General features: G+C 36.4%; 1 protein-coding gene across 1 annotated transcript; it reads right to left on the bottom strand.

The window, feature by feature from the left end:
- Window positions 1-1,031: 1,031 nt before the first annotated feature.
- On the bottom strand, window positions 1,032-5,589 carry LOC125242398. The gene is made up of 8 exons (XM_048151201.1): window positions 5,499-5,589; window positions 5,035-5,148; window positions 4,591-4,690; window positions 4,037-4,185; window positions 3,058-3,135; window positions 2,877-2,959; window positions 2,384-2,506; window positions 1,032-1,387 (listed from the first exon to the last, which is right to left on the bottom strand). The coding sequence occupies exons 1-8, from the start codon at window positions 5,545-5,547 to the stop codon at window positions 1,037-1,039; spliced, it is 1,047 nt and encodes a 348-aa protein (XP_048007158.1). The 5' UTR covers window positions 5,548-5,589; the 3' UTR covers window positions 1,032-1,036.
- Window positions 5,590-13,468: the final 7,879 nt, after the last annotated feature.

The following is a 13,468-nucleotide window of genomic DNA, read 5'->3' as shown; positions in this document are numbered from 1 at the left end:
TGGCACAAAAGAAGTCGGAATCGTTATGTTAATGTTTTTCTAATTGATGGGAAGAGTTTTTTGCTTCACAAGAGAACTTAAAAGGCATTTTTTTGATCTGGATATTTCCGTTACGATAAGTAGGCAGAGGCGGCACTTATTATTCTGATTTGCTAGATTTTTTAGTGAAATATTTTTAAAGTAGATAGATAACCAATAAATTATTCATCTCATTTTCATATCTAAATCACATTTTAGCGGTTTTTTAGAAAACTTGACAAGTATACACCTTTTTAGGTTAATAAGATTAAATAGAAGTAGAAATCTGCCCAAATTGTTTGTCCTCCGCACCCCAATTTAAGTTCTATCAATCAAAAAAGAATCAGTTCTATGTATTCTTGATGAATTGTTTTAGTAAATATTTCAAAACAAGTATCAGAGTTGTTTTGAACGTTTAGTTATTCTTATCTCGTACGTGCCTGTCCTTATATGAAAAATTTAACAAGCTTACATTAAAGTGTCGAATGAGAGGTTTTTGTTGTGCTGCGTTACGCGAGTAAGTTTAATTTGATGTTCAAAACTAAGCTTTGTTTGAACTTCGATATGTCGACAAATAAGTTGTAAGTTGTTTTAAAAACATAATTACGTTAGGTTATGTTATGTGGTATGCAGTTTATTTTTCTTGTATTACGTTACGTTATGTTGTTTTCATATTTTCATTAAGTGAACATTATTTAGTATACAATTATGAACCTCCAGGTCTTTTGTAGCTATTTTCTTTTTTTTTGCAGTACATTTTTGTATTGCCAATATAATTATAATGTGTTTATATGACTGTTTGGTTTCTGAATAAACTAAAAAAAAAAAAAAATTACGAGATTATTTTTGTTTGGGAGTAAAAACAACCTTACAACCAAGATCTTGAAGTGCACCGGCTACCGGTGGGTTACTGATATTAACCTGACATAACAATGGAAATATGTAATTGTAGATTGCAGAAATTGTGTAGACTCAAAAATATGAAACTTTTATTCGTAATCATCGTTCCACAACTAGATTAATCTTGTATTACAAAACTTGTATCATTTAACTTCTTTACTTCGATATCCTTCTGATCCTTCAAGTACCCAAAAAGTCTGGTCTCATTACCTTTCTCTTTAATAAACTCCCAAAACGTTATATTAAGCGGTACACTATCTTTCTTAAAATAGTTGTCTTCTATAGTTTCTGTAATGTTTTCATACGATAATAAAGGTGAATCATCGGATCTCCGGACTTTGACCTTGAAGGGGTAGTCAGCATCGAAGTCCTCGATGTTGGACGCGGATTCGATCCAGTGAAAGTAGTTGTAGATGTCAATAAAGCGGGCTGGAGCTGAGCACCCAGGACCTTGGACTCCGAATCCAACCTAAATAGGTACATCAAAGATAATTTTAAAGTGCTCACCGAAATAGTACATTTCGATACAAGTGCGAAAAAGAGGAAGTTCGAAACGAGTGGCGATAAATTAAAACACGACCGAAGGGAGTGTTTTAAATCGACACGAGTTACGACTTCCCTTTTCGCACGTGTATCGAACGACATTTTTCAGTACAGATGGACCTCCGAAGTTTCGACCTGACATATAATGAACCACTTCTCGAACTAGTGCGTAAAAAAACGACCATTTGTACTGAAAAATATTTTAAATCAAATTTTATGCGATCGCTATTGGTTTCATCATCCTCCTCGCGTTATCCCGGCATTTGTCGAGGCTCATGGGAGCCTGGGGTCCGCTGTGACAACTAATCCCAAGATTTGGCGTAGGCACTAGTTTTACGAAAGCGACTGCCATCTGACCTTCTAACCCACCGGGTAACTAGGCCTTATTGGAATTAGTCCGGTTTCCTCACGATGTTTTCCTTCACCGAAAAGCGACTGGCAAATATCAAATGATATTTCGCACATAATTTCCGAAAAACTCATTGGTACGAGCCAGGGTTCGAACCCGCGACCTCCGGATTGAAAGCTCGCTATTGCTATTGGTTTATTACTACATAAATAAATATAGATGCAAATGACGTCACTAAAAAGGCGGCAAATTTAAAAAAAATAGGGGCAAAGGTGCCATTAGAAAATTTGAATTTTGCACATAACGTCAACGTCCATAAATAAAACTTGATAATTATTTTCTGTTTCTCTACCCTGATCGCGTTTGTGTAGGTAATCGCGAGCTAGAGATGCTAGTGGTGATGAGTACCTAATGACCATTGTTATTGCCCCTAAATAGGACTGTTCTTATTGGATAAATGTTATGGCCCTTGCATCCCTTCATTTACCCGAACTTCCAGGGTCTGTTCTGTTTTTATAGCAGTTGTCACTCTCTAGAAAATATCTGAATGTGGCTGGCTGCACCAAGACTTACCAAAACCCAGTAACCCGAAGCATTAGAAACTAATGCCATCCCGTTCTCCCATTCGCAGTTTTTCATGTTGTTCTCGGCGAACGCACACTCGTACACTTTTGGAGTGTACATACCTTTCCCATGCTATAAACAATCCAGAAAAATGTAATACTATTTAACCAGTTTTCGAGACAAGGAAGTTCATGGACCTTTTTAGAAAGAGCTACTGAAAATTCACGCAATGAAAATAGGTACAGAATGGGAAACTAAAAATAACCACATATTATGTAAATTAGAAATTACAGTCCAAATTACCTACATATAAAGTAAATTATAAGAATAGAATAATCCCTTCACACGTTACTATACCATCTTATGCAATACATTTTACATATATAAATTCAATGTCGTGTTGTGCTTTAAAAAAATATTTTTCCTGTTAACATTAATCGATTTTTTTGGCATTATTAGCTTTTACCTATGCAAAGTCTACTTAATAAAATTGAATACTTACGCCAGCTCTTTCGTAAAACTCGTCGCAAAGTGGTTTTTCTACATACTGAACTTTGTATGCTACTTTTTCCAGCAATCTATTTTCTGCAAATAAAGATAGACATCGTTTACTACACATAAAAACCAATACATTATGTAATTCTTCTTTCTGATCTGACTCTAAATGCAATTTCTGAACTTACCGTCAGTAAATCCAAGGGCGTACAGTTGATTTGAGGTATTGTACATGTATTTTGGCATACAGACAGGAAGCATGGGTGCTGAGAATCAAAACAAAACTATTAAGGTGCTGTTACACGGCAACACAATTGCCAGCAATTCACATACCATTGCCGCGTTTGCTCCATAGTTAGTTGGAGCGTATTGAACAAACGCGGAAATGGTATGTGAATTGCTGGCAATTATGTTTCCCGTGTAACAGCACCATAAAATAGTACATTACGATACAAGTGCGTAAAAAAGGAAGTTCGAAACGAGTGGCGATAAATTAAAACACGACCGAAGGGAGTGTTTTAAATCGACACGAGTTTCAGTACAGATGAGCCTCCGAAGTTTCGACCTGGCATATAATGAACCACTTCTCGCACTAGTGCGTAATAAAAACACCATCTGTACTGAAAAATACTTTATTCCAAGTGAAATACTGGTTACTCTAGCTAGAGTGGTCGTGGGAGATTTGGTTAAAAGTCTGCCAGTGAGCATACCATAAGAGCAACTGTTTGGTTTAGCTTTTGCCACTAAAATCGGTTCGTTGAAATTCGTTCGGTTCTCTTCTTCGTCGAAACCTCATGACTGAGGGTCGTGACCACCATAAGTCGCTGTACGTTGCAGTGCTCTCCACTCAGGCCGATCTTTTGCCTTCCTAAAGGATCCCTGGAGCCCAACGCGCGTGACCTTCTTTATTGTGTTGAACCAGCGCGTGGGTAATCCGGCTCTTTTACGATGGCCCTCCACTGGTCCGACGATCAACGTTCGGTTATGCCTCAGCAGGATTGATGCGAGATTATCTCGCCAAGGCATAGACCACCCCTCCTTGTATTTATTTAAAATTAGGAAAAGACGAGTGATCTATGTCGCGGAGGGATATACTGCACGTCAATCACATATTACTGGATTTTATCAGTGAGCCGTCCGGTTACATATTAATTCAAATTTACTCACCATTGTTAGTGAGTGACTCCGTATCTAATTCTACTAAAGCAATAGTGTTGTAGGTCGCGAAATCGTATTCGGGGTGTAAAGACACTTCACTCAGTTTGCATGTCCAGATGCCTCGGTCGTGGGAGATGAACATAGCTTTGCTGTCTCCTCTGAAACATGACAAAATGCGAAAACGGATTATTGGCAACTAAATGAACTTAAAATGATGGGCGGATGAGACAAGTTTATCGAAGATGATAAAAGAGTGGAATGATCAGTTGGAAGTGGAAGACCTAATAGGTGAACTTTTGTCGACCAAATCGGAATATTGCAAAAAGGTCAAAAATATAAAAGCAGATATGAAAGTGAGTGAAAAACGGCTACCACTTTTTAATAATTAAGATTTACTGTGTGTGTGTGTGTGGGGCACAGGCAGTAGACGTGTTAGAATAATAAAATTGCTACTGCTTATTGTAAGTAAATACCTACTTTTTCATACAGGAATTTGATTGCATTACGAATAATTGGAACTTTAAATAAATGTTGTAATTTGCTACTTATTGAATTATCCTTACTGTTTCCTTATTTTAGACATGTCATCAGCATTTGCTATGGCGTGTCTCGGTTTTACTAATATTGCTCCTGTGACTGCTATTTGAGTTTTCCCACCAAGGTCTGAAACATAAAAGCAACAATATTATAATTTTTCATAAAATAAGGTGTTTTTTGTTTTAAATTTAGTCATTGATTATCGACACTGGCCTACATTTTCGTATATAATTATCATTGGAGAACTATCCCCAATTTATGCAGTATAAATTTCTAAGCTATTCTAACGATTCATTTACAATAAGATGTATATTATTAGAATAATAAAATTTAGATCTTTATTGACTCTAGTGATATCGATTGCAGACGTTTCTGCTTGTCAAAAAGTTAAATTAGAATTTCCAATGCAACGGACTTTATTATACTTTTAAAGCATAAGGACACCTCCTAGCCACATTTGGTGTACTTACGGAGATGTGCTCGGATGACTCCAAGCCAGGACACTATCCCCGTCTGCCCTAAGTTGCCTTCTTGGAACGGCTGGTGTTTTATGCTGTCACAGGTTAGTTCTGGTCTGTTTTCCACTACAAATACGTTACTACGTTATTTTGAGGCCTTGATCATTCAGCGGCCCGTCATCGGCGTCTCTGTGTTTGCGTGCTACGCGTCAGTGGCCAAGAACGACCACTCTCAAACATTTGCGAATACACCATACAGACGCCGCTGACGACGGGCTGCTGAACGGCAACAGAAAACAAAGAATCTCTGACGCCGACACAGTCTAGCATGAGCCTCATTGTCATAACGGCGACACTATAATCCATATCATCGTTCATCAAACTACCTCTCATCAGTATTATTTTTGGACCAGCCTCAATTCAAACATGGTTCTTTATCAAAAAACTTGTCAAAACTTATATCAAACAAGGCTCACCTTGTGGAGTGATTAAGACTAAAATCAAACTGAATAATTTTGAAAACATTTTTTTAAAGTAATTTTGCGTGTGCGTTTACACAGATATCCAATGAAATAAACATGTGTAAGTATTTAATTACATTTTGATAAGGCTATTAAATAACTAGTTAGATTAGGAAAACCATAAACAATTTCGTATAAACCTATGCAGGATACAGTGCTGTTACTGTCCATGCCTGATTAGAGTGATTAAATAGGTGAGAGTAATTCGACATTGCTATTAACAATTCCTTGACATCTCATTTTTTTAAAAGCGGTATTGTGCACCGGGACAATTTCGACTGAGGACAATTTCAACTAATAAAACTATCAATAACTAAAATAGTTAACTGCAGTGCCATAATGTAAGGTGTCCAGGGTGGCTAGCCGAATGGCACAATCGCTCACGAAACGCTCACGAAACGAAGCGCTAGTAGATATCTATCTCTATCGCGCTTGCGTATTGGCGCGACAGAGCCAGCGGCGTATCGCTTTCGTTTGGCGTCGGAGAAATGCCATTCGGCTACGGGGCCACGCCGCTGGCTCTGTCGCGCCAATAAGCAAGCGCGATAGAGATAGATATCTACTAGCGCTTCGTTTCGTGAGCGTTTCGTGAGCGATTGTGCCATTCGGCTAGCCACCCTGGTCATGTGTTTTCAGTGGACATATATGGGACCCTAGTCAATAGTGTGAAACATGGAAAATATATCGTTTAGTTCAAATTATCGCCCACTTGAGATTTTTCAGGTGCACCTTATAGGTACTATCAGCTGCAAAAGTGCATGGCGAATTTGTCAATGAATTCATTCATAATTTCTCCGTGCACTTTTGCAGCTTAAAACATGCAGCTTAAAACCTTAATTAAAGTAGCTAAATAAGTCAAAACCTTGACAACATCGGCTAAGATGTCAAACTTCCTCTTGTTAATTCCACATTCTTTGTTACGGATTTCACTGTAGGCATGAATGTTACCGAATCACACATTGATACTTCCATAGTTATCACTAAGGTCTTCCTGATTACACATAATATTAATCAATCATAAAATGGCGTTAATATTTATCTCAATATTGACTCTAACACTTCATATTGTCAGTTGTTAACTGTCCATTCAATATTGTTGTTTGGCAATCCATCTACTTGTGTGCGAACCTCGTACCGTTTGCAGAGTGTTGGTTTCAAGACAATTTCCTTAATGCAGGCCTTGTGTACTGGCTAGACTAAAGATATGTATCTAATATCTATATATGCAGACTAAGAACCGGTTGCATCAAACCGTCTGTCACCGTTAAAGCGTTCGTTAAATTTTATTGTATAGGAAGTTTCATAGACATCTACTGCGTGACGATGACGTGTCTGACAAATGTGGTTGACGCAACTGGCCCTAAGCTGGAATTTATTAGATCAGCAGTTCTCGAAAAGTTTGTACAAAAATTAAGGAAAAAGTTAAATTTGTTTTTATTATCTATTTTGTTACCAAGATTTTATTGATGAATTGAGATTTTAGTAAGTTTTATTTCGTCATTAAGGTTCTCTAGTATCTATATTTTCTTAATTATAACAATTATCCAGTATATATCTTACGAAAGTCGACTTATATTTCTAAAGGTTGGTAACAAAATAGGATCAATTAAAATTTGCTGACGTGGCTATGTACAAACTTGCCGGAAATTGCTCAGATTGGGGGTCTAACCAAAGTGACGATCTTAAATGCTTAAAGGCCTAACAAAAAAAAGAAACATATTGATTGAAGCTGTGAAAACACAAAATTATGAAGAAGTTTCAATCGGAATTTTATATGAACAATTTTTGGCTCTGTAGGGCACTGCATGATTGGTCACTGTGGAGAAATGATTTTAGAGAAATGATTTCACGTCGTTTAACGTTCGTTAGGACAGAGGAATAAGTAAGGGAGAGTTGTAACCATACATCATTAAATGCGGGTTATTTTTATAGACATAGTTAAGTGACATCTAGCGACAATCACGCGTTAATCACGCGTCAAATAGCGTGAATTATCAGTACCACTACTCGATACTAGGTGGCAACTGTGTATCGTCTGCCAAAAATTTATTATTAGAACAGTTTGCAACTTATATTACAAGTAGAAGGAATTGAAAACAGAATACTGATTAATACTATTGTAATATTAGCTAAAAATTGGTGAACATTAGACTTTTCGTTCGTTGCGATATCTATTGATAAGTAGCAGTACTGATAATTAACGCTATTTGACGCGTGATTGTCGCTAGATGTCACTTAACTATTCCTATACAAATAACCCGCATTTACTGATGAATGGAGTTACTACTCTTCCGTTACTTATTCCTCTATGGTTAGGATGACCAACAGGACGACGCCCATTTGTTTAAAACAACTTTTGTCACCTACTTCGACTGGACAAAGGAGGATGCAAAATTTTGCAGTGATAAATATGCGTGCGCGAATACTTTTTTGGCACTTATTCAGGATAATTTTATTTCAATTCAATTCAATTCAAAACCTTTAATGTCATAACTGGACATAAGATATTTATTTAAAAAAAGGTTGTTATTAATATCGGAGATTGGATGTTCCGTTCCAGGCATCATTACGACGCATTACAGCGTCATCGGCATTTTCTCCTGCTTTATGTGAGAACCACGCCCACGTTTAAGGCTCGAATAATGCGCTTGAATTTTAAGGTTTTTAGGTTAAATCTTGACCACCAGAAACAGCCGTTATCTAAGTGACTAAATAAAGGGAGTTTGATTTTTATTCTTACATTCCTCTTCTTCAGGTGTTCCCTCAATCTGTATATCCTAGTCCTGCCCACCATAATTATACAGTTAGTTTCAGCCATTGAAATTTAAACCAAATTATTTAATAAATAGGGTAGATTTTCCGTTGTATCACGATTTAGGTAAAACTAAAAAAATAAATAGTTTTTGCCTATCCAGGCTTCTAATTTATAAGTTCCAAAAAATGGAACATGTCCTTTGTAAATCACATTGGGCAGGACGAGGATATGTACGGGTATTAATATCATTATATCATGTCCTTATAATTTTATTTCTTCAGAGGTTTCCATTATTTGGACTGGATCTTCATTCGTTTCTTTTGCCCTTTCGTTGTTTACTTCTGGATCACTGGTCGCCAAATTGTTGGTTAGTTTAACTATCTACTTTGATAGGTAATTAATTCCTTCTACTGTGTAAGGCCTGATTTAAACGGCGTGCGAACTCGCATGCGATTTTAGTTACACTGCAAGCTGTAGAGGTTACATTCAATTTTGCACAGCTATCAAATACCGCAATGTAATGGGCCCTAACAATTAAACAGTCGGTTTTTCGTCCGGTGTTAGGTACTGTCATGTGTTGTAAAGAAAATGTCACGCATCTTCCAAAACATTTCAAAAGCGCGTCCCCTTAACAAGAGGTGTTAAAGTGAACACCATTAACTCCCATCGTGCCATCCCACAATTTGCGAAGCCACAATTTAACATTACGGTGACAGTCGGTTCCTGGTGGCTTGTTGCCCTACAAATATGGGTTGGAAGTTTCTGTTATGCTGTTATTTTGCTTTTGTTTTTACGAAAATTATATTTTATCAGGTAAAAAATGCATGGAAAATTATGAATTAATTCATTGATAAATTTGCCACGTACTTTTGCAGCTGATAGTACTACTATAACAGGCTAGGACCATTGTAGATCAAAAACAATACTTATTTTTTTTTACTGTACGGTACGGTACATTTGTCCAACTTTCACGTCTAAAGGCCAGCCAGTTGCATCAACCACATTTGACAGACACATCATCGTCACGCGGCAGAGGTCTATGGAACTTCCCATACAATAAAATTTAACGAACGTTTTAACGGTGACAGACGGTTTGGTGCAACCGGCCCTAAGTGTGGCAGTTACTAATCAAACATTTTATAGAAATTTGACGATTTTAGTGCTATAATTCACTTGAAGGACACTGCAAATAAGAGTTAGTTTAGTCTACGACGTCTACGTAAATGACTACCACGTTGATACACGAATGCCCGATCAGCATTTGGTAAAGATTGATAATGCAATGAAATAGGCGTTTTTTTTTTCATAATAACTATAATAAGTAAAAAATATGATGAAAAATTGTGTAGAAGGTTTATTTCACGTGAATACGGACCTTTATTTTACGGAAAGCCACAATTTTCCAATGCATGGCATGTGAGTATGTCAAAATCCATCATAGTGTTGCGCATCAGAGACAATCAATAATGTCTATTTCCTTCTCAGATAAGTCCGACTGAATGCCGATCGCACCAACAGATTGTACACAATATGCCACGGTTAACCTTTTGACCGCGATTCCTATTACGGTATGACTAAATATAATTATTTACTAAGGGCCAATGTAGATGGATTACCTGCAAATTGTACTAAAAATATTTCCCACACAATAGAAGCAAAATCAATGACTTTATAGTACGTAAAAATTTTAAAATTACATAAGTTTTTGCAGTTAAATAGGCAAGACGCAGCGAAAACGGCGGTTTTCACTACCCGAACAAAAAGCTATATAAGTAATATGTATAGTGTAGGTATATTTAATTGCGAGAGCGATTTTGACTTGTTTTCATATTTAATTTTAATCTTTAAAATCCTGCACCAAACTGTTTTGTTTAGCCCTATGGTTGACTGGTAGGCGTTAACTCCGCCATTTGCACTCTTTTTTTTTGTAAATTTGTACAATAAGTTTTAAATAAACAAAAATCTTAAATCGAATACACAATAAAATTGTCAACGTTGCCATTCGTAGTGCGTCTGTACGAGTATAGGCAGTAAAAACATGATATCCTGATTTGACATTTGTTATTACATACAATCATACATACATACAATCACGCCTGTATCCCATAAAGGGGTAGGAAGAGCACATGAAACTACTAAAGTTTCAGGGCCACTCTTGGCAAATAAGGGGTTAAAAGAAAACGAAACTGTGGCATTGCAGTGACAGGTTGCCAGCCTCTCGCCTACACCACAATTTAACCCATTAAAATTATTTATTATTAAAATTATGAAAACAGTTTAGATAGATTATAACTCAATAAGGAAAATGTTTTTTGTCAATTGGGAAAAGATTAGGAATTATCTTGGCCTGATACCGATCAAGGAACTAAAGTAACTAAGGTACAGCAGGGCAAATTTCGGCTGGGGGCAATTGTAACTGATCCATTTTTCCATTATTACACTATGATGTTGAGTTCTACACATAATTATTAGGTACAGTCAACCAATTGGAACCCTAGGCCACTGTAGAACTATGTCATAGTGACGTTATAAATCATATTGTAAGGAATCTCTTACTGCTTGTCATTTTGACATGGTTGTAGACTGGCCTAGGGTTCCAATTGGTTGACTGTACACCACACCTAATGAGGGCTTCATCATCAACTTATGTCGATAAAGCCGGACCAGAAATATATGACTATGCGTCATGTTACGGAATTTAATTAGAACTATTTTTTCATACTATACTGAACTGTGACCGCATACGACATGACACATCAGCGCCCTCTTGACAAAAAAAAGTCCTATATTTCTCTTCAGGTTTTACCTACATTCCACTATCGCTGAGCTGTCAGTCTTTTTATGATATGTAGAGTTCAATGTATCGAGTACTAGATACACAAGATTATAAAAATAGTTATCGAATGAATACTAAGGAGCCTTTATTAAAATATCTCCAGCATGACATTTAGTGTCAGCAGTGATGTCAAACAAGAAATTTTGCCCCCGAGGTGTACCGTATATATCTTCGATTGGTTTCGACTCGCGTTAGGGCAAGTTCATTTAATACCTATTCTGTTCTGTAAGAAATAGGTAGTGGCTGATCCAAGATTCGGTTTCGTGGCAGATATCAGCATAAAAATAATGTTTTAAAATAGCCGAAAAAGAGCAAATCTTTACTTCATGTTTCGGCAAAAAAACGTTTTCGCTCGAAATATAATAAATATGGAAATAAGTTCTGTTGGATTTCGCAATTTTTCTACTTTCGCTTTGGTACTGCTACGTTTTTCCAACAGTTAGTACTGTTCAAGAAAAAAAAATAGAATTTACATTTTAAATCTTTGGTTGGATTACTTGGATTGGAAGTTTATTGATGAAACTAGGTTTTTTAAGTTTTGTATTGGTTTCTATGCAATCTTGGGCTTGGGGTTCATTTTGTGATTGGCAGTGACACCATCTTACGTACAAATTTCTCAGAGAAATAATAAGCATGGGCAGTTGCATCAAAACTAATTTAAAAAAAAACTGAATTTGAATCGGCCTAGGGTATTTTTTAAACTACTCTTTCACATTTGCTTGATAGTAAAACCTTCTATAGTTTCACTTCATTAGTAGTTAGATTAAAATCAACAACCTTAACAAGAATACAGCAATATGTTTAAAATGCAAAGCGGCCTCGAATGGCTCGATACAAAATGATTCAATCTTTTTGTTTGTGTTATCGAGAAGGTGTTAATTATATTAAGATGGCCGCGGGATACGGGATAAATATCCCATCCCTTTGGACAAGTGGCAAAGCACACAGATATTGTCAATTTTGTATCATCTTCACCGCCCGAAAGAGATTATAAGCTGGATATGGGACGACTTCTATTAATTTATTTGCTCCGTCTGTCACATTCCTAAATAGAGGTAATAAAAATAGTTATGAAATGTAAAAAAATACCGCTTCGGAGATAAGGGGGGGGACCCCTTATCTCCGAAGTTTACCAACTAAAAATTCTGAAAATTTTAGGAAACATTGGTTTTATGCTAAATATTACAGGAAAAATATAATCGTGTTTGTATCGTGGAAACTTTTTTTTTAATTCACAAAAAACTTTTCATATTTTTACTTTCAATTTACCCACCCTTGCGAATGTATATCGTACTTCAAATTAATACGAGATGTTACGTAAACCGTCTTCTTTCCAATAAAGTAAAAACTGTTTAAATCGGTTAACATTATAAAGAATTATCCCTGAAAAACCAACATAGTATACAGGTCGCGCAAATTAGTTAGCGAATTCACCGAGAGATGGCGCTATACACAATAATGCTCATTACATTAGTACCTATACTTTTGTCTTCTAGTCAAGTCATTAGAGTTATATGAAAACATGAGATTATTTTAACTAGGTAGTTTGAAAGAAAATTTGTACGGGACCCTCGGTGGGCGAGTCCGACTCGCACTTGGCCGGTTTTATTGGGTTGGTAAGAAAGTAATGAGCGAATCATAACCAATATTGTAATTTTTATTTTATTTATTATTTTAATCATTTATCAAAAATATAACGGCCTTCGTTATCTACTACTTGTCTCCATCGTTCTGGTAAAGAATGAATAGCATCGGCGAAGAAGTTCTTAGGTTTAGATTCAAAAAACTCAGCTATGTACTGTCGTAGATGGGCTTGATCATCGAACTTTTTTTCATTCAAGGCATTGCTTAGCGATCTGAACAATGCGTAATCCGTAGGTGGGCGAATCAACTTTTTGACCGACTCAAATCTGTCCGCACATTCTTAACATAGTTGTGAAATTTCACCCTTAAATAATGAATTTTATTGGTATTTTTCACTTTACCCTGTATATTAAAACATAACCCTAACTGTTAAATCCAATAAACTGAAACATTGTTCATTAGAAGTTCGATTTCTTGGTAACTCCAGAGACATTTTGAGTAACGCCAGAGACACCAAAAATGTCGGTCAAAAAGTTGATTCGCCCAGGTGCCAAGTCTGGAGACTACGGTGGATGAGGTATCACTTTCCAACCTAGCTCCAATAGCTTTAACCGAGTCACTTTTGCAATGTGTGGGCGAGCATTGTCGTGTAAGAAAAAAACTTTAGCATGCTGTGGACGATTCTGACAGATTTTTTGGTTTAAATTTTCAAGCTGATTACAGTATACTGATGCGGTAACAGTCATTCCA

Source organism: Leguminivora glycinivorella, chromosome 2, assembly GCF_023078275.1.
Source record: "Leguminivora glycinivorella isolate SPB_JAAS2020 chromosome 2, LegGlyc_1.1, whole genome shotgun sequence".
NCBI lineage: Eukaryota > Metazoa > Arthropoda > Insecta > Lepidoptera > Tortricidae > Leguminivora > Leguminivora glycinivorella.
Note: the sequence above shows the minus strand (reverse complement) of the source record. Positions and strands in the feature narration are given on the sequence as shown.

Bases quoted from the DNA above. Each gene is read 5' to 3' on its own strand.
- LOC125242398 (XM_048151201.1), bottom strand. From the start codon at position 5,547: ATGTTTTCAAAATTATTCAGTTTGATTTTAGTCTTAATCACTCCACAA. The intron at 5,149-5,498 runs GTGAGCCTTGTT...ACGTATTTGTAG, and splicing joins AGTCTTAATCACTCCACAAG to TGGAAAACAGACCAGAACTA. The intron at 1,388-2,383 runs GTAAGTCTTGGT...GTACCTATTTAG, and splicing joins CTTCGGGTTACTGGGTTTTG to GTTGGATTCGGAGTCCAAGG.